The following is a 14,176-nucleotide window of genomic DNA, read 5'->3' as shown; positions in this document are numbered from 1 at the left end:
GCAAAACAGAGTAGAATAAAATAGAGGGTAGAATGAAATAGTTATGACATTTTTTATTCTTTTGCTCTTAATTATTGAATAAAGTTTTTGCAAATATTTTTTGATCTTGTTGTAGAGAATTTTTTCTGAATAAGATGATATGAAATTTTATTTAAAAGAATTTATTTTTTTATAAATTCTTAAGTTTTTGAGTGCGTAATGATATTTTTTTTCTTTTTTTCGAAAAATGGACATAAAACTCTCGAAAACTAAATTTAATATCGTTGAACTTAATAAATATACTGGTAAAACTTTTTACGCTGGTCAAGAATCTTTTTTCAAAATTAAATTTGCTATTTAGGGAAAAAAGTTGAGTTCTAAACGGAAACGGAGAATTGTGGGATTGAATGAAATACGCTAATTACTCACTTGTTAAATACCGCTTTTATTAATTAATTAAATCTCAAGTGACCAATCAATCTCTATAAATATTTTGCATAAATTTTAAATCGATTATTATTAAATCTATTCCAATATAAAATATACCTCGAAAAACTTGCTCTCAATGAAAAAAGAAAAACTATACACCGAAGAGCAAGTTGCGCTTGCAGTGGTCAAAATACAAAGCGGTGAATTTTCACCAAACAAAACTCCTCAATCATTTAGCATACCAGTAGCAACTCTTCACAGACATATCCACGGCATAAGTGAAACAATTGGGAGTGGTTCAAGCACGAGATTGTTGAAACAACTTGAATCAATTCTGGTAGATACGCTTATCAAATTATCCGATCGGAGGCTTTGGTAGAATGGTGTTATTACACTAGTTACTGACTATTTACAACATCATGGACGTATAAAAGATGGACGAGCAACTCATTGTTTTACATCAAAGAGGCTGCAGAAATCAGCGAGCCATGCAAGTTTCTGACAAACTCTAAATTTTCACTCTTCAACAAAAAAAATTTATTAAAATGGCTGCTCACAGTTTTAAAACAGAAACTCTGATCTCGTGGTATTAGTTTAAACTTTTATAGCATTTGTTTAATAAGACTGTTCAGGATAGGGTTAGGACTATTGTAATTGTAATTGTAAAAATTAAATACAATTATACATTACAATACAATAATATTGTATTGTAATATTACAGAAACAATAAAAAAAATTTATTTTGGTATTGTATTGCTGTGATGAAAAACAATTATAATAAGTATTGTGTTGTTTTTTTTTTTCTAACAATAAAATAAAATTCGAGAACTATTGTATTGTTTTGTTTTAATGAAAAAAAAAATTACAATAACTATTGTATTGTTTTGATGAAAACAATTACAGTAATTATTGTAGTAGAAAAGCTAATGTATCTTAACGTATTTATATTCATCTCTGACGAACTTACTATTATTTTTGTTTTTTTTTATTTACGGATTTGAAATATATTGCAAATTTTATTTTTTACATATTTTGATCAGAAGAAATTTACGTTAAAATTATTTTTGTAACTTGGACATGCCGATCCTATAATCATGCGTGGTTGTGGTGACAAATTACCACGAGTGTGCCATATATAGCACATTTATGACGATCATTAAAAAAACAAGCTATCTATTTTAACCGATTAAAGTTGTGTAAATAGGGTAAAAATATTATGCTTTATATGTTGATTAAAAAGTAACAAATGCGGTGTTGATCTTCAAAATATAATATAATACGCAATCGGTATTAATCTTGATCACCTTCGGATCATATTTAGATTTCGCATCACCTATCTTGTTATGTATTTCTAAGCTCTAAATGGCCGCAGAATATTGCCTGTCTGATGATAGCCTTACTATTTAAAGTTGCCCAATTTACCATTCTGGCACCCCTTCCCCCTCCCATTATGTTTCAGTAAAATAGAATCAATCATTAAATATTAGTTGTACCCTATTTCAAGGGTACAAGGGTATATAGTCGGCAACTGGACTATTAAAACATTTATTAAATTTTGACAATAAAATAATTTTTTTTATTACAATAACAATATATTGTTATTGTATTACAAAGACGAATTACAATAAAATTTTTATTATTATTGCAGTGGGTCATTACAATACACTTTTTTTTCAGATATTGTTATTGTTTTATAAAGATTAATTGCAATACAATATTTATTGTTATTGATTACAGAATTACAATAGTTGTAAATCAAAAGTATTGTTATTGTTTCTAAATTAAGTTAATACAATAACAATAATTATTGTTACTGTTATTGTTTTCATTACAATTACAATAGTCCTAACCCTAGTTCAGGATAAAGTAACTACGTCATGCGTTGATAAATTACTGAACAAATTACACCAAGTTAAAGGGAATTAGTTGTCGGCACGAACAGATTTCCATCATTTTTTCAAAATGAACGTTTGTAAATGTGGGAACTTTTTTCGTGTAAACAAATTCTGTCAATGATGAAAGAGACCTGTAAGGATAATTTTAAAATGACTAAAAAAAGTATAGCGAAATGTAAAAAAAATTTAAATAAAATTTTCTGTCAAGATCTGGTTTCATTCAATTCCTTGGTCCTTCATTCACCAGCCTTAAATTTGTGTATTTTTTTAGTATTTTTTGCGACATGTTGCCATTTTTTGCCTCGACTACTCTATAATCTCCATAATATATATTCCTTTATGCATAATTTTTTTAGTAGGTGTATTTCCTAAATGGCTTTTTAATAATTCATTTGATAAAGCCAAACCTTTTAAAAAGTTGTTCAAATTTATAATTATATTGCAAAATGCAGCAAGATATTTCATGTTTTCGCTTTTCATATTTCATATATTATTTTATTTGTCATGAAAAGCACATAATAACCAATAAGTTTTTCTCAAATAAAAATTAGTTAATATATAGCTGGTAAGTCATATTATGTTAATATTAAATACTTAATTATTCTTGCGGTTTGCCATAAATTGGCTTTGCTAAATTCTTTAAAACTGTGACAAGTTATTTTTTTCGTTATTGCATTTATAATCATTTTAATTATAAGTTATTTATCCTTAACTGTATATATTTCTGTTGTTAAACATAAAAATAGGAAATTCTATGACATTCATAAACTGGATGTCTACAGCATTATAGTGGATGGAGTAGTTCCCTGGACATGAAACCATTGTGCTCTAGGTGGCTACAAAACTAGATGATGTTTTGAATTATTTATTATATCTCAAGTTATACATGTACTAAAGAAGTCAAGCAAATGATCTCAATTTCTTTTCATCACCCGCGTTATTTCTTAAAGTATTAAGAATGTCTATCTATATATAATTAAGCTTAAAACTTGGTTCTATTGCTGTTATTTGTATTAACTAAAAGGAAGTTGATGTGACTGGTTAGGCGAGACAAAAAATTTTCGACGAATCCGACAGACTTTATTATAATTTAATTTCTATTGTTTAAAACAAAAGATTTGTAACAATACGCAACGAGCATGGTTCGCAAAGAAAACGTCGTTGCACGTCCATCTCTTATATGTCCATGACAACACCAAGATTAATCTCATAAATTTATCAATGCTGCTCGTAATTGTCTTGCTCCATACATTATTTTTAAATTAAAAAAACGTCTGTACAGAGATTGGTTCTTAAATAGTCCAGACGTTACCGTATACACTATATCTCCATCCGGATGATGGAAGATAAGCAATTTGTGAAGTGACTAACTGGCGTGTATATTCCCGCCATAAAAAAAATCTCTGATAATGAGTTTAACCTTTACTTTATTCAATTAACTATTTAATCAAATAAATTTAATTATAGTTATCCAGTTATAGGCATTCATATTTTAGTCGTATGGTACCATCATCTCAACCTGAATCTTCATCATTTCAACCACCAGAATCTATGATAGTACCACCACCATCACAAGGAACTACACCTCTTAACCACTGCCTTCTAAATATACACAAATAACATCTAGTATCGGCATATGTCGCATAGCATCAGCTTCAAGGTCACCTCGAAAGTCAACTCGCCTGCAAATAACCTTCAATATTGTAATAAGTCCGGCTATTCAAAAGGAATGTAGACGTGCTAAGGTTCAAAGGGGAGTGTCTCAATAAATCTGAAATGCTCGAGAGATTGAAAGATGCTGAAAGCAAAAAAACAGCAAAGCAAGCTGAAAAAAAACGTAAGCTTAGCTTTAAATAACAAGCAGCAAATAAACCAAGCAACAACAGCGATTCCAACTACAATAACAGCTGCAAACCAAGTCAACCGTAAAAGGTGCCGTAGAGTTTTAGGCGAAGCTTTAACAAGTCAAAATATGGAATGTTACCAGTGTGAAAATTCAAATTACAAGGTTTGACTTTGTGATATGTAAAAGGCGCTGAGTTTTATTGCACCAAAAAGTGCCGCACAAGTGACAACTCAACTCAACCTCTACCCAAGTAGCAACTTCTATATGGCCCGACAACGGTCCGGTTCTGGCTACGGAACATGGCCGGGCCTGGCTTGCCAGACCTGACGCAGTGCCGCCATTCACATTGGCTTAATTATGGTCCAGGGCTGGCTAGCCATTGCAGGCACTGGCGTTTCAACGGGCCACCACTGGCAAATGCTAAAAGATCCTATGCAAGCCCATATATTTACCAGAGCCGAATCGGTGACGGGCCAAAAACAGTAAATCGCTATTATTATAACGTTCCTCTTAATCAGTTTTATATATTGCATGTACATATCACTCAAATGTGAAAACAAAATTTTAGATTATTAATTTATTTTCATTATATTATTAAAACCTGCCATTTAAATGTTCCTTATTAATGGAATAGAGAAAATACCATTAAGTTAAATTACTTTTTCCGATTTGTAAATTTAAAACAAAATGAATATAAATTGCTTCATCAAAATAAAACCAAACTCAACAAACAAATTCCATTTATAATTCTTATAGAGAAGAATTCATTGATAAAAATGAACTATTTTTGACTTAATTATTATATTATATATAAAGTAAATTATTAACATAATATATATGATATAAATTATGACACAATTATAATATATAATATAAATTATTATATAAAAATATCAAAAAGATGTGATTTATATATATTTAAGTTTCTTCAGAAATGTTTTATAAGAGGCTACCTATTTTACAATTTTTTTTTTTATTATTGATAAATTATTTGTGTCATCATCGAAATCCCTTTAAGAAACATTTAGAACTAAAATGTGAAATAAATCCGTTTACATAATTTATGCCAGGTTGCAATTATAGCAACCATACTACCAACGATTGGTATTTAACAATGTTTAAAGCTATTTATCTCAGCAGACTTTCTTATGGCTCTTTGTTTTCTGCCACCGTTACGGCTTTTTGAATGTCACTTTTGGATGTATCTTTGGTTGGACCATTTATTCTTAATGCTCCTGTGAATATACATCATCCTTTGTAGTTGAATACAACACATTATTTGTTTCTAAACATAATATTAAGAATAAAATATACATTATGTATGTTATCAAAAAATGTATGATACGTCCCAGCAAACAAAAAGATGTCTTTTAGTCGTCTTTAAGACGTCTTTTCAAGATCGAGGAAGACGTCTTAAAGATGTCTTAAAAAGGTCTACGTTGTCCGTCGAAAAGACGTCTTACTCAAGACTGTTTAAAGACGTCTTACTGAAGACAGCTTAAAAACGTCTTGTCTAAGACGGATTAAAGACGCTTTATTCAAGACGGTTTACTGAATATAACCAGCACACAAAAGACGTCTTTTAGTTGTCTTAAAGACGTCTTATAAAGATCAAAAAAGACGTCTTAAAGATGTCTTAAAAAGGTCTACATTGTCCGTCGCAAAGACGTCTTGCTTAAGATTGTTTAAAGGCGTCTTACTTAAGACGGCCTAAAGATTTATTTAATTATGTTTTAAGAAAACTGTGTAGTATTAATGGTATATTTAGGTTGCGATTACCTATTGTATTAACAACATTAAAAACACTATTGAGCAAGTTCAAGTTCTTACTTTGTTTTTTGGAAACATTATTAAAGAAGAAAAAGAAAATTATTAAAAAAAAAAAACAACGCAAATAATTTAAAAAGGTACATATAATACAGTTAGTTGGATTGTTACCAAGTATCTTTCTATTTAACAATTTATACAACATATAATAATATATACAATATATAACAATAAAAAAGAATATTTTTTTATTTTGTTTTTTGCCGTGAAGGAGCATTTTTACAATACCGTCCAATTTGCTGTTTAATTTCAGCATTTGAAACCTTTTCAAATCTTCTTTTTATAACTTCTAAAAATCAAATTAATCATGTAGGATATATTTATCAAATATATTGGAAATAAATTTAACTTAACATAGGTTTTTAACTAAATTAAAAGTTGAATAATTTAAACCTATTTTAGATTACCTTCTATTAAGTCATACAGTTTAGTTGATAACAAACCAATCTTTCCACCAGAACCTTTTAAGTTGAACTGTGTCAACAGGTTATTTGTAAATAATCTTAAAAACATATCGAATAAATGATAAAATTTATGAAAAATATTAAACAATTTATAATTATTGATTTCCATAATTACTATACATGAAAAATATATTTACCACAAATACGAAAAATGATTCCTATGCAAAATGTAATAAAAAAACCTATTCATGACCAATCTTGTCAGTTGTTTAAAATCTTCTGCACCTAAAAAACTGAGCTGTTTAACCTAAATAAAAGTTTGGCAAAATAATTATAAAAAAATAACTATTTTCACTTTTAATTTATATGGATTATAAAGATTTACATATGGATAAAGATTTACCAAATCAAGTCGAACACAATCATCCTCTAAACTTTTGATAAAATCCTCATACTCTGCAATAGTGTCTAATTTCTTGATTGCAAAATTACTATTGGATTGTTTGTTTATAGCTAAAATAAGCTCCTGGTTTTCAAGAACCTTTGAAACCATCTTGAACATCATGTGTTGGTATTCTAAATTATATGAAGAAAATGAAAAAAGAAATATACAAAATGCAAAACATTTATTAATACATTTTCAAAATTGTTTACAAGTATTATTCTTATACCTAAAAAAAATCCAAATGTGAGAACAAACTCTCCACATTTTACTTACTCCAAATAAAAAAATCAAGTAAATGTTAAAAAGCTTACTTCCAACTTCCATAGGAAACTTATTTTTAAGTAACTTCTCAGATCCAAGCGCTTGAATCATGGTTTTTTCTTGTATGTCTGTTTTCTGAAGCTTTTTGTTTGGTTCTGATGTATGAGGTATAACTAAAGCAAAAAAAAAATTATATATATAAATAATAAAAAGTTACTTTTTTAATCTGCAACAAATCTTTTTAAAAAATTTTTGGTACTTTGTTATTATTAATACATTTTTTTCTTATTTTAGGCTTTAGCTCCTCGAGACCACAAAAGTTGATAGGTAAGAGGAGGGGGATTATAATATTTTTTAGTTTAGAGTCTATAAAAAAAAATTATATATAAAAAAAAATTTGATTGTTCCATTTCAGTTGATTGTGAATGTAAAAATAAGTGAGACAAAGATAAAGTTAACAATAAAAGAATATTCCAACTTTAATGAACAAAAAATATAGTAGAAATATCAAAAATAATACATACATAGTGCACCAGAATATAAAGGTGATTGTTCCTCTGTAGTTGAATGTAGAGGTAAAGAAGTTTCAGCTAAAAATAGGAATTCAGTAATAGTGTAGATTAAAAATATATAAATTCTAATTTTGAAAAAATTGAAAATTAAGAGACAAAATGCACCAGAACACAGATTAGATTGTTTGGAAGTAGATCCAGATGACAAATTAGAGTCAAAAGATCTTTTTAATGGTTTTTTCAACACAGATTTAAAAACTGGCGGAGGCAAAGGAAAGTCAAGTAACTCTAAAACATAATAGTTTTATTTATTTTTCTTTTAGTATTTATACAAACATATTAATTTACAATATAGATTTGACATTAAACAAATAAAAATAAATAATTAACATAAATATAATTAAATGTAATTATACCATTAACATTACTTTTCACTTTAAAGGTATCTTTGGAAACACAAATATCAATTTCATCTTCTTCCTCTGTTGCTGTGGTGTAACAATATTCTTTTAGTTCTTCCATATTATCTAAAAGAATCAAAACTTTTATAAATCCAATATAAAATCAGATATTTTGCCAGCACATACATGGTGGCAAAATATTTGATGTTTATATTGGATTTATAAGAGCTATAATATATATATATATATATATATATATATATATATATATATATATATATATATATATATATATATATATATATATATATATATATATATATTATAGCTCTTATAAAATATTTCATACCACTCTCAAATTTGATTTTAACAAGTTTATATTTGTCCCATGTCTCATCCACATCCAATTCATCTTTAACAGCTCTATGATAAGATACACCTGCAGGCCAGAATAATATTTTTTTATCAGTATCTATCCACCTTCTAGGAACAACATCTTCTATTTCCTCAAAGTTCTCTATCCAAACAGCTCTTGCCCAAATCATGGTGTAAAACTAAATCATGAAAAAAAAAATAAAAAATTTAAAATATCAACAAAAGTCTTATATTAAGTTGGAATAACAGAAATAAGTAGCAATAACAAAAGACAACTGTCTTTTAATTTAAAAAACTTATAAAGGAATGAAAAGGAACAAAAAAAATCATTAGGTTAATAATTATGGTGATAATGACAAGGAAGAGCACTAATTTGTCTGAAAAAACAGACAAATAAAACAAAAAAAGGAATTAAAAACAGCGTTAAAATAACTGTGTGGGCAGTTTAAATAAATCTGTTTAATATTTTAAATATTTAAGATATTTTACTTCATCACTAACTATTAAAGGTAGTTTTAATAAATAATCTAAATAATAAAGAAATGAAACAATGTTATAATAATGTTATTATATATATATATATATATATATATATATATATATATATATATATATATATATATATATATATATATATATATACACATATATATAACTTTATTTTTAACTTTATTTTTCCATTTTATTTGTTTTTTACAGTTTATATTTTTGTTTAAAAAGATAATCTTTAATTGAAATTATCTTTGCTTTATTTAAAAATGTATTTAAATGCAATTATTTATCATTTTTTGAAATTTAAAAAAACCACTTTTTAAGTAAAATTCAGTAAATGAACAAATAAAAGAAATAAAGTTAAAGAGCTAAAAAAGTAAAATTAAAAAAAAAATTATCTAAGAGATTTAATTTTTTATAAAATTGTTTCATTTCTTTATTATTTAGATTATTTATTAAAACTACCTTTAATAGTTAGTGATGAAGTAAAATATCTTAAATATTTAAAATATTAAACAGATTTATTTAAACTGCCCACACAGTTATTTTAACGCTGTTTTTAATTCCTTTTTTCGTTTTATTTGTCTGTTTTTTCAGACAAATTAGTGCTCTTCCTTGTCATTATCACCATAATTATTAACCTAATGATTTTTTTTGTTCCTTTTCATTCCTTTATAAGTTTTTTAAATTAAAAGACAGTTGTCTTTTGTTATTGCTACTTATTTCTGTTATTCCAACTTATTATTAGGTTTTTGTTGATAATTTAACTTTTTTTTTATATTTATTTTTTTATAGATAATTTCAATTAAAAATTATCTTTTTATACAAAAATATTAACTGTAAAAAACAAATAAAATGGAAAAATAAAGTTAAAAATAAATCATTATATATATATATATATATATATATATATATATATATATATATATATATATATATATATATATATATATATATATATATATATATATATAACTTTGGATACAAGATGCAAATTAATTAAACATAATAAATATAAAATATTTAATCAAAAGAAATTTGAACTTAAAAACCTTTCAATTAATGTTCTATTTCATGCAATAAAGGAAAGCATGCAAGACCTCCCTTCCAAGGTAGAACAACAACCTTTCGGCAAAGATTTTCCATTTTTAACTCAACAAACTTAACTCCAATTTCATCAATACTTGGTATGAAGAAAATTTGAAAGATTTTAGACTGAATAGGTTGTGTATATAAATCATTTTGTAAATCAAGTCTAAATATTCTACACTTAAAAAATCCAGATGATAATTTCTCATCAACAAAACAAAATTGATTTTCTCCTATGTAAAAACATGAATTATTCAGCTTCACTGAAACTTTTAGTTTTCGAGATTTTGTATTTAACATAGATTGTATACTTTGATATTGCTTGGCTATTTGAAAAACAGGACTCTTTGAGTTTTTTACTGCTTTCTTTAATGTCTGCATATAATTTTCGAAGGGAAAACAAGATATGTCATTTAGTGAACAATCAAATTTAACAACATCATCACAAATATGAAGTAAGCAGTGAACATTGTAAACACAGAATGAATTTGTATATAAATGTTTTGAGTTGATAACAAAATAATTAATGAGTTCTCTAGCAAAAGCAAGATAATGTTTCCTAAATTCACTGTCTTCATTTAAGAGAATTACCATTGCAACATGCAATGTTAGAAAATGATTATAAATTTCTTTGCTAACAACACCCTTTAAAACTAAGGGACCAGTGTATAAGATAAATTGTCTGAACTCTGTTGCTTTCCACTGATCTAACTCTAAAAGGGAACGTGGTTGTCGAGCAAATTCAGATGGCATCATACCACGTAAGCTTAACAGATTATCAGATATTTTTTTTATTTGGCCATTTGAAAGTCTACAATGTTTTGGACCAGACTTTAAAAAAGTAAGTATACATCTTACTACACCAAGACAAACCATGTGCATGTAATCCAAAATAAAATCAGAAACACAAGATATTTTAAGTTGAGCTAAAGGAGTAAGAGATTTCTGATGATCAGTGTACAAAAAGGAATTAAACTCTTCAGTTAATCTTGGAGTTGATGCGTTGTTATCAATATAAACCACTCTATGCTCTTCATAAAATCCTTTAATTTGGCATCGTTCACAGGAGTAATATCCTGTATGACTTTGTATACATTTAAGAAAAGAGCGAGAAGGTGCATCACATATGAATGCTTTAAGTGTAACATCAATTTTTTTATCATTATAGTATAAACCTTCACCACTTAACAATAAAGATTCTTTGAGAAAATCATTAAGAAAACCATCCAAGCAGTCTGGTTTACCATCACCACAGAAAAGTGCAATGATAAAAATATAGTTCTCTATAAGACCAAGTATTGGCCATAATTGAAGATTAGAAGATTTGAAAAGAGGTAGCCCATCAACATTAATAGTAATTGATAACCCAGTACATTGAGAATCATTTTTCAAATTCAAAAAATTATTTATGCCATCAGCAATAGTAAAGTAAGCATAAGTTCCACCACACTTCCTATCTACTGTAACAACTTTAGAGGGTTTTAAAAGCGTTCTTGCATCTTTTGGTAACTCTGAATGACCATGTTTTTTAAGAATACTCAAAAGCTCGTTTAATTGGTTTTGAGAAATTTTGCTTTTCGAAGACCACATTGCTAAATCTTCTGATAATGTTTCTGTTGTCAAAAGTGGTGCTGCATTAAAACATTCAAAATTCTCATAATTACAACTCAAAGACTTATTGTTTTCTTCTTTAAAAACATTATTTAGGGCTTTACAAGGATTTTCAGGCTCAGCCTGAGAAGCATTAAAATCAGGATTCAAATTCGATGTACTATCATTAATATCTTCATCTTCAAATGTCATTATAAAATTCAACATACTTTTATTCAAGCGACGACGCTTCATTCTATTTTCAGTTTCCATAATGATACCTATATAAAACCTTTTTCTAGAATAATGATTTAGAGAATTAATATTGGTCGAGATAAAACTTTTTATGAAAAATTTCAGATCTTTAAAAGACACTAAGTTTATTCACGCCGAAAGTCTTTTTAAAGACGTCTTTAAGACGACTAAAAGACGTCTTTTTGTTTGGTAGAATTATTCGAAAAATAAAGACGTCTTTAAGGCGTCTTACGAAGACGAGCGATTTTTCACTACGATACAGTCTTTTAAAAGACGTCTCTAAGGCGTCTTACGAAGACGCGCAATTTTACACGACGCAACAGTCTTTTAAAAGACGTCTTAAAGACATCTTGAAGACGTCAATCGAAGACAAGACCATTTAAAGACCTGAATAAGACGGTCTTAAGACGTCTTATGTTTGCCGGGGTATAAGTTTATATATTTAAATGTTAATGATTATCACTTAAAGTTTAACAATAATCCCTTTTAGTTTAAGATAAATAAAGAAATGTTTAAATCATCTACTATACTTTTTTATTAATATTATATACTGTTATACTTACTATTATTTGAAATTTAAGATTTCTGCACAAGCATATAATAAATTACTATGTTGGAAGCTCCCAACAGTTGTAAGTTGGTTAGCAATTATATAACTAGGCTTCTTTGGTTTAAATTTAAAACTTTGACTTTTTCTTCACTGCTATTTAACAAAATAAATTTAAACAAACTAAACATAAAAATTATGCTTAGTCTTACTGAAAACTTGTACCTTATTTGGCGCTACTCGACTTTCTCCCCCCCCCCCCCCCTTTTTTTTTTTTTTTTTTTATGATTGATTATGATAGAGAATTTTATGCTAATTCAGAAAAATATAAAAACATGGACCTGAAAATATTAATGGAAAGCGCTGTAATTCGAAGTCAAAGTTGTAAAAAATCCCACTAAAAACCCTAATATTCGCCATTTTTTAAAAATCTTTTTCAAAACGCTTTCAGTTTTAACGAAAATTAATTACTGTTGCATTGCGCAAAAAGCAGACCTGGTTTCCATCAGCCTTTACATTATTTTTTTAAAGTATTATAACGAAAGTGTTATAACGAAATGAAATTAATGGAAGATTTCAAATAAAGGTTGAGCGTAGAATGTGACAATGTAGATAAATTGATAAATAACTGTTATTGTATTGTACGCTGGTTTTTTTCATTAAGATAACGGTTTGAGGGTCACATTTTATAAATTTTACATATGATAAAACAATTATGTACTAAATTTCAAAAGTTCTTCTTTTAGGAAAAAAAACTGTTGAATTCTTTTTTAAAATTTATTACGAAAGTACATTACTTGCATTACAGTTCATTCTAATAAATACATTACAGTTCATTCTAATAAATCAAATAACGGCTATGTTCATAGCACAAAAAATTGTGCAAGATAAACATAGTTTAACGACTTTTTTAACGTAAAAACTATGCTACGAATGTATTGCTTTTGTAAGCTAAAAGATCATTAACTAGGGATTGCAATCCCGGAGGTTTTTTTCAATCCCGGGATTACGGGATTGAAAAACATTAATCCCGGGCTCCCGGGATTGAAAAGCAGATACAACATCTATATAGTATTAAGTAGAAAAAAACATTACCTTTAACTAAAAATATATTTATTAACTGAATTTAATTTAACATGTTAATTAAATTTCACATGTTAATTCATGTTAAAAAAATATGTTAGAAATAAGGAGATATATTATGTTTTTTGTGCTTCGAAATGCGACTTCAGGAAGCATAACGCGTCCAAAATTTCATCGCCCAAACGGTTACGAACTTTTGTATTGAACAGTCCAGCGGAATAAAATGCCCGCTCAGCCTTGACACTTGCTGATTTCACGGTCATTAGAAAAGAATAAACTCTTTCTAACTAATCGCCACGTGTACCCACATTTTCAAATAGTGTCATTTCTTTTTGAATTTTTGACTACAATATGTCATGTCTAATTTTTTGTATTGGTGATTGTCCTTCTTTAATGACATCAAGTTCCTCTTCAATCCTTAAAGTATTAAGTTTATATACAAAATTTGTATATAAATTTGAATGTAAAATCTTTATTTAGAAATATATGATTGATTGATTACATACTTATATTATGTTAATATATACTATATATTACATACTTTTACTATAACATTTGTAAATATATATATATATATATATATTTAAAACGAAGAAACAACAACTAAGTATGGTACTTAAAGGTTCATGCCTAACGGCAATCATCAGCCATGAAATACAAATCAAAAATATAAAAACCGTTACAAAATTAAAAAAAAGTACTGTGCCGTGTGCTCTGACGCCATGATAGAAAGAGAGGGGGAAAGG

The 14,176-nt window shown here is 27.3% G+C and overlaps 1 protein-coding gene across 8 annotated transcripts; it reads right to left on the bottom strand.

Moving 5' to 3' along the window:
- Window positions 1-6,075: 6,075 nt before the first annotated feature.
- On the bottom strand, window positions 6,076-11,964 carry LOC145182409 (uncharacterized). Of its 8 annotated transcripts, none has more exons than XM_090067772.1 (10): window positions 9,919-11,964; window positions 8,349-8,553; window positions 8,015-8,125; window positions 7,764-7,886; window positions 7,611-7,676; window positions 7,137-7,259; window positions 6,784-6,956; window positions 6,623-6,687; window positions 6,384-6,478; window positions 6,076-6,265 (listed from the first exon to the last, which is right to left on the bottom strand). In XM_090067772.1, exons 2-10 carry the CDS (start codon window positions 8,542-8,544, stop codon window positions 6,165-6,167), a joined length of 1,053 nt encoding a protein of 350 aa, XP_089923898.1. In that variant the 5' UTR covers window positions 8,545-8,553; window positions 9,919-11,964; the 3' UTR covers window positions 6,076-6,164. The 8 variants fall into 8 exon arrangements, 7 of the variants coding, with proteins under 7 accessions (XP_089923898.1, XP_089923908.1, XP_089923904.1 ...); XM_090067782.1 differs by having other exon boundaries at window positions 8,027-8,125; XM_090067778.1 differs by having other exon boundaries at window positions 11,776-11,931.
- Window positions 11,965-14,176: the final 2,212 nt, after the last annotated feature.

Source organism: Hydra viridissima, unplaced genomic scaffold, assembly GCF_058129835.1.
Source record: "Hydra viridissima isolate aposymbiotic clone 2 unplaced genomic scaffold, HvirCarnegie_v1 scaffold_1, whole genome shotgun sequence".
NCBI classification, from domain to species: Eukaryota; Metazoa; Cnidaria; class Hydrozoa; order Anthoathecata; family Hydridae; genus Hydra; species Hydra viridissima.
Note: the sequence above shows the minus strand (reverse complement) of the source record. Positions and strands in the feature narration are given on the sequence as shown.